Here is a 14,823-nt window from a genome sequence, read left to right as displayed (position 1 = left end):
GCCTTCAAATCGCAGGCTATTCCAGTCAAGCCTTTCTTGAAACAGTTCGTGAACTCACACACTTCCTGCCTCTGCAGGCAGCGCTTGGATAATAGGTTGTTTTTATTCACTCTAATATTCCGGCGCTACAAACCCAGCCACTGGTGCTCAGATAAAAAAAACAAGTTACCTCCTTCCAGTGCATGACAGAAAGACAGACCACAAAACCCTAGACACGAGCCAGATGGTCTCACACAGTATATGGTAAGAGGGATGCAGTGACTCGAGAGAACTCGCCATAAAGTGGCGTCCAAAGCTTACCGACTTCTGATGAAAAAGAGATACGGAAGCGGTTTGAACATCTGAAGCAAAGCAGGACTTCTGATGAAACGGACTCCGTTTTCCTCTTAAGACTTTGCAGCTCATTGTAGGATTCTTGCCGATTTTAGGAAAGAGTGCACAGTATTTTCTTGGATCCTAAATTTCAGACAGCTTTTAGATGAGACGATCAGCGAAATTTTGAGCCTATTCTCCCTCAACTTAAACTAGGAACGTTTTTCTGATTACGCACATGCATTCCCAGCATTCCTGCACGATCAGCAACTGTGTATGCTGTATGTGCTTCAGCGTATATGTGAGGGTTATCCTATTAAAAGGTAAAAATCCACCAGAATGAGTTGTAGATCAATATTTTGAATCAATTTGTGATGTTAAAGAGGGAAGGGCGGCTTAGGGGTTAGTATGTTTGCCTCGCACCTCCAGGGTTGGGGTTTGAATCCCACCTCTGCTCTAAGTGCGTGGACTTTGCATGTTCTCCCTGTACTTCTAGGGTTTCCCCCTGGTACTCTGGTTCCCTCCTCCATTGTAGGCCGATTGGCGTTTCCAAATTGTTCGTAGTGTGTGAAAGTGTGTGCAATTGTGCCCTGTGATGGGTTGTCCTTCGCCAGGTGCCCCAAGTTCCAGGGTGGAGTCTTTCTTTTAAAAGATGGTCCTTACCTCATGGGCTGAGTACGAAGTGCTGTTTTCAGATCTTCAACCACTTTATTCCTCATCTCCATCTCCTCCTCGTCAAACGCAAAAAGGGTCTGCATCTGGAATATATACGACCAAACCTACTATTAATCATTTCTATTTTAAGACCATGCAACAGGAATATATATATATATATATATATATATATATATATATATATATATATATATATATATATATATATATATATATATACACACACACACAACTTTTTGTTTTGCTTTGGGTGCAGTACAAACCAAATAATAAAGTTATAAAGTTAAAGTGTACTCTAAGACAAGCTGATCACATTTGCATATAAAGTCGCCCTAAACTTTACATAAAGTTTTTGTGATGAATTCCGTGCAAGCACAAACACGATCAGATTCAGAACATCTGGAAAATCTGAGTTATGATTGAAAATGTAACAGGAAAGTGTTATTGCATCATAAATACAGGAGCCTACCATGTTACAATATGTAAATGAGAGGTGTTCACCAAAGGAAAGAGCACAACATGCACGATTGGAGTATTTACAATTTGTATACTCATATACATCATAGAATTTCTAATGATATTTTATAGAAGCATCAAATTAAGCAACTCATTCATTATTACAGAAGTGTATGCATAAAGTTTTGGCACTAAATATAATCAAAAACACGTCGAGCTTCAAAATAAAGAGAGTTCTTTTCGTTTTGTTTTGTAAAACAATGCAATTAAACCTCTGCTGCGTCTCAGGTTGTATAACGACAATTAATCACGAGGCCTGAATTAGACAAGGCAGTCACGGGGCCTGATCATGAAAGCAAGCTTGCAGTTGAACTTCAAGTCCACTATGCGTAGCATCCAAGTGCAGTTGTGCATATTAGATTTGGCCTTCTGTTCAGCTTCTGTACTGCCTTCCTCTTACTTCTGTGGACTCATGCCAAGCAGAAATGATTCACAAATGTGTGTTATAACTACACACTAAATCCTATTCACAAAGGCTGTCTTAATAACTTGCCTGCATTACGCTTAAAAAAATAAAAATAACACTCAATCTCTGCCAAGATACCAAAAGTAAAGACTTATGTTGGCTGACTTGGTCAAAGGATGTGTTGAGAGTCATGCTTGGTAGGCTGGCACTGCTTTTACACAGAGATATAGATCATGTTTATGGGGGGGAAAAAAATAGCTGATATGGCACCAGGGTCCTCTTATTCATGTTCAACCAGATCCAGGCTCTTGTCCCGCCGTGGGGCTGCGCAGATGTTTCTGCCATAACATCCATTGGACGGATCTGGACTGTCCCTGTCCAGATGGCTCGTGGATCACTGGCACGGCTGAAAAGCCCCAGGCTCAGCTCCCTAAATGGATATGTATGTCCTAAATGGCAGGCAGTAGGATGTGGAAGACCAGAGGACGGATTATTGGCTAAAGTCGAGGTCTGTCCTGCAGGCTAAATGTGCACTTTCTGATTGATGACCCAAATTAAGCGTGTCCGAGGTCAGGGCCCTTATCTACGCAGCTTCTCAGAGAAAGTGTGATGGTCTATGACCGGCCCGCTCTTCATGAAAATAGGAAAAATGTGAATGAATAAACTAATCTTGAAATCCAACTTGAGCAAACACAGGGCTAAAGTTGGCAGGTGTCGCATAAACATTTACAGTTGAGTTTTATTAAACAGCCGGAATGTGCTTACATGCATGAACAAACAAGAGTATTAACAAGCCGCGGCTTGACTCGATGCTACTTGACTCGAGTACTTGCGCTTCATAAACTGCACGAACGCATGAATCTAGTACGAATGATGGAGCACAGGCATTCTGTGACTGAAGTCCAAAGCAACGGTTTCATTCTAAACTTACTTTAATAGTATTGAGTCTAGGCCTTAGCTGCTGCACTCCAAATTCGTTGATGATGTGGCAGTGCCAATATGAAAATGATACCTATAAGATTAATGTGAATGGAAAGGATCCGTAGGGTTCCCATTTAGAGCGTGACCACATCAGTTTTGACAGTGTGTTCTGCATGGGTGCTGGGAGCCAACGTGTAACGTCGCAGGGCCAAGTAGACACTGGGAAAATGAGCGTATTCAATAATTCAGCAAGCCAGAGCGATCCCATGAGCACACCGCACACATCCTTTCCAAGCCATGAAGTCATAGCACAACCTCGCCGTACAATCCTTGCAATGCGTGGCCTTCAAATGCCATTATAGAACAGGTAATAAAAAGAGTGTTTCTCAGCACTCTGAAGACAACGCTCACACCGGTAAATCATTTTGTACCTCACATGAAAAGATGTACATTTTTGGCATCCGCATCAGATTATTTGCTGTTAACAAATATCTTAAATCGGATTCTTTTGGTTTTCTGTGGAATGAAACGCAACAGCACCAGCAAAGGTTTTAAGAAAAGCACAAAGAGTGGTAGGAAGAAGCGACGCTGGGGCTGATTTCGTTCTAGCCCAGACCGTAGATTCATCCAGCCTATCAGGGACAGTTGTGACGTGACTACGTAGAGTAAAATGGCATTTTGGTTGTGCATTAGAGCGGACATTTTTCAGCCCATGCCACAGATACCTCCATAACAAGTCATCAGGAATGACTGAGAAAGTGCATGTGAATTACAGTCATGGGTGTAACCAACATGGAAATAAAAAAGGTAATTGCAGTATCCCAAGTGTGAGGTTCTGAAATCATGAACCAGTGTTTCAGCATCTTTCAAACCACGTTAGGATTGAAGTCATAGCTGATAAAATGCACACTGTGTACTGGATCTGACAGAGCTTTCAAAAGAGAGCATTTAAAAAAAAATGTTTTTAAAAAAAAAACCTCAAGATTGGGGATATTTGTAGAAAGTTTGACACTGATGCCAACTGAATATTTAGAAGTTTTAGGGACCAACGAACAACATTTCAAACTTAAGAAAGCTGGAGTACATCCATAATTTTATATCATGGATATATGCAGTTAATAAGATGAGAATGAATGTGCTGAGGTTCTGAGCTAAATCTGAAAATAATTAAGATAAAACTGATTTTCTGAATGACCTGACCAACAGGAAGCAGATATAGAGTAAAAAGAAGGGGACGAAAGACTGGCACTTGAGGGTCACCTTGTGCGAAAGGGGCATTACTTATGCAGCTGTATGCAAAAGTTTGGGAATCCCTGACCAAATTACATATCCATCCATCAACCCATTTTCTGTACCATTTATCCTACACAGGGTCGCGGAGAGCCTGGAGCCGATCCTAGGGGACTTGGAGCACAAGGTGGGGTGCACAACTCACACACCCATTCACACACTATGGCCAATTTAGAGATGCCAATCAGCCTACAACGCATGTCTTTAGACTGGGGGAGGAAACCGGAGTACCCGGAGGTAACCCTCTAACACAGGTAGAACATGCAAACTTGGCGCACACAGGGCAGAGGCAGGATTTAAACCCCCAACTCTGGAGGTGCGAGTCAAACGTGCTAACCACTATTGTTCTACTTATATTAATGCACAGTTACATTATATTTGATGAACATAAACAATAGGGAGGGGGAATAATTGTGGCATGTGCAATGTTTAGACACCTAATTGTAAACTTTCAGAACATTATTAACTCATTAGGCCTTTAATTGACTCATTAGGATCAACAGACCAGTCAAGAATTGGCATTAGGAATAAAAAATCTAAAGGGTAATAAAAATACTGACTGTTCAAGCCTTGTGCTAACACTCAACACCCATGGGCTCCTCCAAGCAGCTGAATGAGGATCTGATAATGAAGCTTATGTATTAATGCCTACAAAGCAGGTGAAGGCTATAAAAAATATATAGAATTTGGCTAGGGGTGCCCAAACATTTGCAAACAACTGTATGTTTATTGGCGGTTTCAATCATAAAATATTCTGTATTAGTTTTTGTGCATTTAATCAGTTATAATATAAATAGATTTTGCTTATATACAATGAAATACTAAATAAAGATGTATTTTTTTAGGACGGGGGGGATGTGATGTACTGGTGTCCTGTCCAAGGTTTATTCCTGCCTCATTCCCAGTGTTCATGGGAAGACCCACCGTGACCGGTAGGTAGGTAGGTAGATACTTCCTGGATGGATGGATGGATGGAATGGGCTCTATCAACAAGATAAGCTGTAAATCAAACCTACACCATACTGGAAATGCATGAAAAAGCTACACTCATTAATTTTATTAACTGCGTTTGAACAGAAATGGAAGCTCAGCAATAGCTCTATAATCAGAAATGTCAATAACCACTGTGAGCACTAAAACACACGGAAAGAGATAAGCAACATGTGTGGGAATGATTAAAAGAAACATGATAACGCACCTGGTGAGATACTATATGTAGTCTTGAATCTAAAACCTAGCAGGAAGTTTGTGAGGAGACTGTTTTCCCAGACCGAGCCAATAAACACAAACATCTGCAAAAATTTACAGACCTCTAAACAGTGCGTCGCTAGGAGCATCAGGTCTGCAAATGACATTTAGAAATAAATAAATAAACAAATAAATAAATGCTGTAAAATATAATAGCGATGCTTTATGATCCACCCTTAAACAGCATGCCTGAGTGAGATTTCACTGGTCTGAGGTTTACTAGGAGATATGCTAATGTGGAAATATTCTGACAGCAAGTCCAAATCCAATGCTGAGTCAAGAACAGCACCAAATCAATCATTCCCTATAGCAAGACTAATCCAAATCCATTCTTATTACAGTATATATCCTCCTGGTGAGCTGTCTGTTAGTCACACTGAGTGTCTCTGGAGGGAGGGCAGAGACATGACTCAAACTGACTCAAGTCACTCATTCAACTCTAATTTCTAGTAATGTGTAATGAAAACAATTAGAGTCCTGATACGCTAATGGCAGCCTCAGTATCACTTAAAAGATAAATAATCATAATTCATGAACTGGAGCGTGAACATGGAAGATTTGGTGTTTGTATGATTAGCTTGACTATTTCTAGAACATTCAAAAGTGCGTAATTCTTAAAGGCAAACTCAACACTGAAGAGACAAGAACCTGCTTGAGGTCTAAACTATGAAGTCACTAAACAATGTTTTTAAAGTCAGTGAGTCAGGACAGAGAGGCAGAAATAGACACAGAAAAAGGATTGTGGCACTTACAGCAGCCATGGAGTTGATGCGGTCGATGTAGTAGTCGGGCCAGCTGGTAGCGAGCTTGTTGGGATCCTCTTGCTCCTAAATGAACACGAAAAAAAAAAAAACCTCTTGAGTGCAACATCATATACATTGATTTCACAGTTACAAAACTGGAACAGGATTAAAGCAACCTCAGAAAACCACACGAACATCCAGTGTGCTTCAGATCTTTCAATAAACAAATGAAAACGCAAATACGCGAGTAGAGCGGTGAGGAAAAACTCAGCAGGCAAGACACTATACAATGACTCGTTATATGAGGAGAAACACACATGCTGAATAAGAGTTCATTTTTATTTGAGAGAATGTACGCTGAAAAAAGTGAACATGTTGGTCAGATTTAAGAGAATACATTATGTATAGTTTGAACAAAAAAGTACTTATAATATCAACGCATTTCATTGCTTTTAGTAAACTTAATTTCATTTTAAGTTGCGAATCACTAAACTGAATGATATATCGTGAGGGTGACCAATTCACGTAGTATTAACAAACTAATTACACTATGAAATCTCACAGCAATGTTGGCAAAGACAGGAGCTATAACTATAGTATCAAATTAATTAAAACAATTAATGTGTGTGGTTGAATTGCACAGCAGTTGCAGAATGCCAGGGACCTGGGTTTGATCATCAGTTTGGGTGAGAGCACAGAGTTAGATTTTATTCAGTGCTTGGAAAAATACACAATCGAATCACGTTGAACGTACGAAAACAAATTACATTAACGGTACATTAATGTTAAAGTAACTCGATTCAATCGCGTGGAACTGATGTATGCAAGTAAATTCAATTAGCTTTCCTGGAAAAGACTTTTCTACCGGTATATCACAAATGATAAGATATCGCCCATCCCTATTTCAAACATCACAGGGCGAAGTAACACACCCAGAGGAAAGTGCTATCCACCCTCTTCTACATACATGAGCTCACAGACACCTATGATTGGCTAGTGACACTGTGATTGACAGGGGAGGGAGAGGATGTCACAAGTTCGCTTTATTAGACCCAGATGGCTACAATATTGTTGGGATTTAAACTTGCGATCGCTAGGACGCTAGCGATAGGACTCGGGAGCACCTATAAGGGCATTTACATTTATTCATTTAGCAGACGCTTTTATTTAAAGCGACTCACAAATGAGGAAATACAAGCAAAGCGATATATCAAGCAGAGATCAATACAAGTAGTGCTACCATACAAGATCCATTAATTGAGTTCCAGAAGAAGCAAAGTGTACAGAGTAGAGGTGTAAGTGCAACAATTTTTATTTTTTATTTTTTATTTTATTTTTTTGAATGGGTTGGTTAGGTTTTCACGGAAGAGGTGGGTCTTTAGCTGTTTTTTGAAGATGGTGAGAGATTCTGCGGTCCGGATTGAGGTTGGAAGTTCATTCCACCACTGAGAAACAGTTAGTTTGAATGTTCTTGAGAGGGACCTTGAGCCACGCTGAGTAGGCACTACTAAGCATTGGTCGCTAATCTATCACAGATTGCGTGAGGGAACGTAAGCCTTCAGGAGAGAGTTGAGGTAGGAGGGTGCTGATCCAGACAAGGTCTTGTAGGTGAGCATCAAGGCTCTACTTTATTAGGACCTACTAATAAAATTTCTACCGCTTTCTGTTTCTTTCTCTTTCTCTCCGAAGAGCTTAACTACAAAGTACACAAATTGTCCAACAAATTTAATAAACATCTATTCACTTAATATAGACCTACTGAATGAAGATGTCCAGCTCAGTATTGACAGTTCCATCTGGCAACGCAAGCAGCTATGTAGGCTCGGTTGAGGCATCATTTACTCAAGTAATTTAGGAGGAAATTCTAGGAATCACCCGGGGAGAAGTGGTTACTGAAGAGTGATTGAACGAATGAATGTGTTCAGGTATACTAGGAATCGGTAGGAAGGACTGAAGGTGTACTTGCACGACTGTTAAGAGTCAGCTGCGACAAAAGAAAAAGTCAGAGACTTGAAGGAAAATGGAATGTTAGAAAAGAGGAGTTTGTACATGACCTTGGGTTGTCTGTCAGCACAATTTAATCATGCTGAATACAACTCCTAGCACATGTATTAAAAATTCTTTACATTTCCATTCAATTGTAGTGCTGAAGCTCAGCTCGTCTTGCAGGTTACATAAACCAAGGGTGCTGTAGCTCCCAATTTAAGCCTCGCGTATGACATGCATGTGATAACGTGATATACGAGTCCAGAAATTCATCCTACAAGACACTGAAATAATATATTTGCTGACAATAGTGTGACATCTGGCACAAGATCAGACCAGACTTAGATAGAAAACTTAGGCAGGCGTCATGGTGGCTTAGTGGTTAGCATGTTTGCCTTTAACCTCCGGGGTTGGGGGTTAAAACCCCGCCTCCGCCCTATGTGCGCAGAGTTTGCATGCTCTCCCTGTGCTTTAGGGGTTTTCTCCTGGTTCTCCGGTTTCCTCCCCCTCTCCAAAGACATGCATTGTAGGCTGATTGGCATTACCAAATGTATGTGATTGTGCCTTGTGATGGGTTAGCACCCTGTCCAGGGTGTATCCTGCCTTGTGCCCAGTGTCCTCTGGGACAGGCTCACCTGTGACCATGTGTAGGATAAGCAGCATGGAAAATGGATGGAAAAGACCTAGGCACTTGAATGATCATAGGACAAGTCAGGGAAATTAGTGTAGCTGGCATGTAGCTAGTCTAGAAGTCGGTTTATCAGATCAAATAATAAAACGGAATTCACAAACATTTCCATCAAACTATAGTACTCCGGTAACTCGGGTACAGATGACGTTCTTCCACTGTGATCATAAACATTAGTCATTTGAACCTAAATAAATAAATAAAAAACCAGGCTCTGAGGTTCTTCATTAGACAAGAAAATTTGAGCTTTTGTCAGCAGACCAAACCATGTGCCCCATGTTCCTCCTTTTAGATCTGTTCCATTAACTAGGTTTTTACACTCATTGGTTGTATTCAAGGCCAGCTGTGGTACAAAATGTTAGTTCATTATTATTCCCTCAGGGGGATGCTCACTGATCTGATCACAGTGTGTTCCATCTCACATAATGATCGATGTTGTGCACATCAGATGGCAATAAGTCAACAGGACAGCAGGACATGTGGCCATCACCTCTTGTGCTACGCATCAGTCAAGCTGGGTGCAAAATCAATTAGAACCTACTGCAGTTCATCATGAAACCTTCCTGTTCAGGGTTCTTGTGTTTTTAGCTTCTGTGCACGTTGATCTGTGCACATTTTCATTCTGTCGTCCAAAAAAACATCTTACTGCTGTAGATGTGAGTGATATCTAAAAGCCTAATGTGAAGCATTAGCACCAGAGGACTGTGTCAATTCCAGTCAAGTTTGGATAATAACCATGTTTAATGTGGTTGCAGCTTTATATAAAAAAAAAAAAAAAAAAAAAAAAAAAACGGAACCAGTGTGTCCTCCGTGTGATTAATGAATAGACTTGGACGCCAATTGGCCTACGTGTCGTTTAATCTTACTAAATTGCTCTTGCACCCGATGAGGTTTCACATAATGGAGACTGTGGAATTTTTGGAATGGAGGAGTATGGATGAGTAAGTGATGGAGGCAACACATAAATACCATTCAGGATTCACTGTCAAATCCAAAACGTACGCCAAAGCTCAAAACAAAACACAAGCTAGGACTGCACCTCATTCTGTAATTTGTTTTCATTTGGTCTCTGATTTGTACCCAGACATATAGTTTGTTCATGTAGCCAGACTGCATCTAAACAGATTATCAGCTTAAAGACGGTTTTGTACTTCTCGCCTGCCATGAACACAGAGAACATTGCTCCTGGCAGCCTAATACATAAGCGGCCATTAGAAGGTGGTGAGTTTCCTCTTGGCTACAGATGAGGACAGATGAGGGAGACGTGCCTGTTTGGTTTAAGGTTAACACGGTAGTGAGCTGTTCCTCCTGTGTGTCAATATTTATACTATTAAAGCACCCAGAGTGGAGGAAGAAATAATAAACATGACCCCAAGCTCTCGGCCAGCATGGGCTTGCCGTGGCTCAGGGCTGAACAGAAGAAACCCAACATATATAACACTTCATTGTGTCTTCTGTATTACAAAGCATAAGAATAGTTTCTATCAATGGCTGAAACGTCTTAACTTCTAAATAAAATCTCTTAATTTCTGGTGTAAAAAAAAAGAAAAAAAAGGATAATTTTCTTGAAGGAGTAATAAAATATTTGCATATAAAACAAGTACATGATGAGTATTTCATGAGTACAGTAATAGTGCACAGTTTTATTTTAATTTTAGGAGAAGGGAAGAGAATGAAAAGAGGAAGGAGAAGGAGAAGGAAATGTAGAAGAATGAGGAGGGGAACAGGAAAAGGATGATGAGAAGACAGGATAGCGAGGAAGTGAAGGCGAAGAAGGTGAAGAATGAGAAGAAGAAGGAGAAGACGGATGAGAAGATGGAGGAGGAAGAAGTGAAGGAGAAGAAGGTGAAGAATGAGTAGGAGGAGATGCAGGAGGAGGAGGAGGAGGAGAAGGCATAAGTGAAGGAGAAGAAGGTGAAAAAATAAAATGGAATAAGAGGAGGAGCATGAGGAGAAGCTGGAGGAGGTGATGGATGAGAGAAGATGGAGGAGAAGGAGGAGGAAGAGAGGGATGAAAAGTTAGAGGAGAGGAGCAGGAGGCAGAGAAGAATGGTGAGAAGATGGAGGAGGAGGAGGAAGAGAAGGATGAAAAGTTGGAGGGGAAGAACAAGGCAGTGAAGAATGGTGAGAAGATGGAGGAGGAGGAGAAAGAAGGATGAAAAGTTGGAGGGGAAGAACAAGGCAGTGGAGAATGGTGAGAAGATGGATGAGGAGGAGGCAGAGAAGGATGAAAAGTTGGAGGGGAAGAACAAGGCAGTGAAGAATGGTGAGAAGATGGATGAGGAGGAGGCAGAGAAGGATGAAAAGTTGGAGGGGAAGAACAAGGCAGTGAAGAATGGTGAGAAGATGGATGAGGAGGAGGAAGAGAAGGATGAAAAGAAGGAGGAAAAAGGAAAAGCAGGAGGAGGATGAAATGAAAAAAGCTTGTTGGAAACCATTTAGTTCAGCAGTGCTCTGAACTGAAAAGTATTGGGAAAGAACTGGAAACCTGTGCCTACTGTGTTAAATGCACTTGTTAAATGTCATGACCCTAACTCAACACACACACGATGCTGTGCTCTTGACGTATGCTGTCGATTCTGAGACACGTCTCTCTTTCACGTCTCCTCGTGTACTATATCACAACAGTGTGTTCTGGCAGAGCTCACTTAAGCATCTCGCTCGTTCGTCCTCAAGGAATGAAATTCAATCCAGTCTCTTATGATGTGACCCCTGTGCGTGTGCATTCGCTAAAGCATTTTACCGCCTCTCTACTTTCTGTGGTTTCGTTTTCGGGTGGTGTAGCCGTGCCGGAGATTGGGCTGCGGAGTGTTTGTGGAGATGTTGGCTGAACCCATAGACTCCTTCAGAGGAGCAGCTGTGTAAATGTGAATGTGATGACACAGCTGTCAAAACACTAAATAGTTCAGTTTACAAAAAGAGCAGGTTCTTACAATAAATACAAGTGCAACACTACTTATTGGATGGACTGACAAGTTACGAGTCAGGAAAATCGACTTCGGAGTTTGTTAAGAAGTCATCTCTGAATGACTTGAGTATATAACCTGGAACACAGGCTTTCCGGGTAAGCAATGCAGCAAGAGTTACTGGGTTATAATCCCTGATCGAATAAGTAATATGGTTAAAAATTCTGGTATTAAATATGTCAAACTGTGCTGCTTGAATGTCATTAATGCTGGGGGCAGTGGTGGCACAGTGGTTAAGGCTCTGGGTTACTGATCAGAAGGTCGGGAGGGTTATTATTTTAATTATCGATTATTATCGATGAGTTGTTGCAGCCCTAAATTAAAGCTTGCCAGCTAAGGGCAGTGGTGGCTTGACGGTTAAGGCTCTGGGTTACTGATCGGAAGGTTGGGGGTTCAGGCCCCAGCACTGCCAGGTTCTGGGTTACTGATCGGAAGGTCGGGGGTTCAGGCCCCAGCATTGCCAGGTTCTGGGTTGCTGATGGCACGATCGGGAGTTCAAGCCCCAGCACTGCCAGGTTCTGGGTTACTGATCGGAAGGTCGGGGTTCAGGCCCCAGCACTGCCAGGTTCTGGGTTACTGATCGGAAGGTCGGGGTTCAGGCCCCAGCACTGCCAGGTTCTGGGTTACTGATCGGAAGGTCGGGGTTCAGGCCCCAGCACTGCCAGGTTCTGGGTTACTGATTGGAAGGTCGGGGTTCAGGCCCCAGCACTGCCAGGTTCTGGGTTGCTGATGGCACGATCGGGGGTTCAAGCCCCAGCACTGCCAGGTTCTGGGTTACTGATCGGAAGGTCGGGGTTCAGGCCCCAGCACTGCCAGGTTCTGGGTTACTGATCAGAATGTTGGGGTTCAGGCCCCAGCACTGCCAAGCTGTCACTGTTGGGCCCTTGAGCAAGGCCCTTAACCCTCTCTGTTCCAGGGGTGCTGCATCATTGCCATATCGTTGCTGACCCTGCGCTTTGACCCCAGCTTCCTAACAAACTAGTATACGCCGAAGAAAAGAATCACTGTGCTGTAATGTATATGTGACAAATAAAGGCTTCTCTCTCTAAGCAGTAATTAACTTACCGTATAAGATTGTTTTATTTATCTTCATTTTACTCGTCATCATTTCCTTTACAGAGGCAAAACACAATTTCACATATTTTACTCTTGTAATGATGACCACATAATGGTGAATAACATTACACCACGTGACTATTTAGAAAGCTCAAGTCACTAAAAAAGTGCAACTGTGCCCCTTTTTCCTCAAACAGGAAAATAAACTCTAAGCCAGAGAAAAGAAATACACAGGACATTTGAATTACTGCACAAATTGACGTTTCCTTCGATTAGAGCTTATTATGTGAGACTGCAGCCGTGGGGGATGGCTTGAGGCTTTCACACAGAATGCTGATGATATGAACTGAAGAAAGTTCGAAAACATGTTCCTCGTTATTCCACTGGAGTGATGACTTAGGTTACGAATACAAAGAGACAGGAGACATCCAAATATTTCCTTTGGCAGATTTCAACCAGGTATTTAGTGTGCTTACAACCTGGATTTTGGTAAACCAGAATGTATAAGTAAGCATAAATGTAAGCGCTTAAGCTGCAGAGATCCATAGGGCGAGCTGTTTAATCATTGTGGGGCCTTTCTTCTACACTTACACTAGCAGTGTACGGCACTATCTAAAACAGTATCTTTATCTGTATTTGTTTAGTGCTTCAAATAGATCCATATCCGTATCTGGAGTTAAACCCAAAGTGGCGTTGTCTAAACATGAAAGTGTTTTGTTTTTCCTCCTTCTTTCCTTTCTCTTTCTTTTTTGAATTAAATATGAACCCTATCACTATGTCCCCGGTAACAATGGAAAACACTGTGGGGGGAGATTAGGGGAAAGCCCAGAGCTAGAAATGCCAGCACTGTCAGCATGGTCTATGAATTCTGGCTCAGACAGTTCCTCAGACAGTTCCTCAACCTGAGATAGAAATGGTAAATGCACTTATATAGCGCTTTTTAAACTTAGCAGTTCAGTTCAGCTTTAAACTGGTTCTTAACCACCCATTCACACACACCAATGGGGGTGCAAGGCCATGCAAGCCGCTAGCTTTACCACTGGCAGCAACTTGGGGTTCTTGCCCAAGGCATGTGGAGTCATGTGAGCCGGGAATCGAACCACCAACCCTCGGATTAGTGGACAACCCGTTCTACCATCTGAGCCACGGCGGTCCAAATCACTCGAGTTCATATGGGCTCACTGCACAAACACTTTCGCATTCTTCGTAATAGTGATCCTGTGTTTCCTGGTCATTCACCACACTTCCAATGGTGGTAATGTTACAGTCAGAGTGTGCAAGAGCTCACGAAGATTACCGTCAACGACTTTCATAAGACACTTATGGACACTTTATGGACAGCAATATATACTTATTGCTGCTACAGATATGTTTATTGCTGCCACACGACCGAATAGTTTACAGGCCATGTTCTGTGTATTTTTTGTCCTATTGTTCTGTTCTCTGTACTCTTTGACTTGTCTCACACTGTTTTGTATTTGCACTTTATGTAGTCTTGTGTACTGTCATGGGTTGCACCATGGTCCTGGAGAAAGGGCATTTCGTGCCAGTGTATACAAGCTATATAGAGGAATGACAATAAATACCCACTTGACTTGACTGTCTGGAGAAAGGCTTCATGTCATGCATGCACAAGTACAAATGCAAGAAAATACCTACTTTATATACTGTATAACTCTAGAGCTACAACAACTAATCAATAAAATCAATAATAATCGATTATGAAAATCGTTGTCAATCAATCTCATGATCGATTAGGTGGCCTGCGCGCAGCACGTGGTGTGTTTACTCATTATGTTCGGAGAGTAAATATTAAAGTTGTTTCCCAAATGAAGTACTATACACTTACACTATGCACTGTGTACTCTACTGTCTAGTGTATGAATTTTATAAAGGTAAGCTTTTATAAGCTGCTTCCAACTAGATTTCAACTAGATGTGTGTGGAATTGTGTTTTTATTCCTGCTCGAAGGGTTATGATTTTTGTTTGTACCTGCTTTCAATATTTCCAATTTTA

The 14,823-nt window shown here is 41.6% G+C and overlaps 1 protein-coding gene across 5 annotated transcripts in view; it reads right to left on the bottom strand.

The window, feature by feature from the left end:
* The window catches only part of daam2 (dishevelled associated activator of morphogenesis 2), a 128,815-nt gene that overhangs the window by 44,016 nt on the left and 69,976 nt on the right, over positions 1-14,823 (bottom strand). For all 5 annotated transcript variants that reach the window (XM_053632686.1, XM_053632687.1, XM_053632689.1 and 2 more), the window contains exons 4-5: positions 6,121-6,195; positions 976-1,070 (exon numbers count right to left, since the gene is read on the bottom strand). In XM_053632686.1, the coding sequence (XP_053488661.1) occupies positions 976-1,070; positions 6,121-6,195 (170 nt within the window). The remainder of the gene's footprint in view (positions 1-975; positions 1,071-6,120; positions 6,196-14,823) is intronic.

The sequence above is a fragment of the Ictalurus furcatus genome, chromosome 9 (genome assembly GCF_023375685.1).
Source record: "Ictalurus furcatus strain D&B chromosome 9, Billie_1.0, whole genome shotgun sequence".
Taxonomy (NCBI): Eukaryota; Metazoa; Chordata; class Actinopteri; order Siluriformes; family Ictaluridae; genus Ictalurus; species Ictalurus furcatus.
Note: the sequence above shows the minus strand (reverse complement) of the source record. Positions and strands in the feature narration are given on the sequence as shown.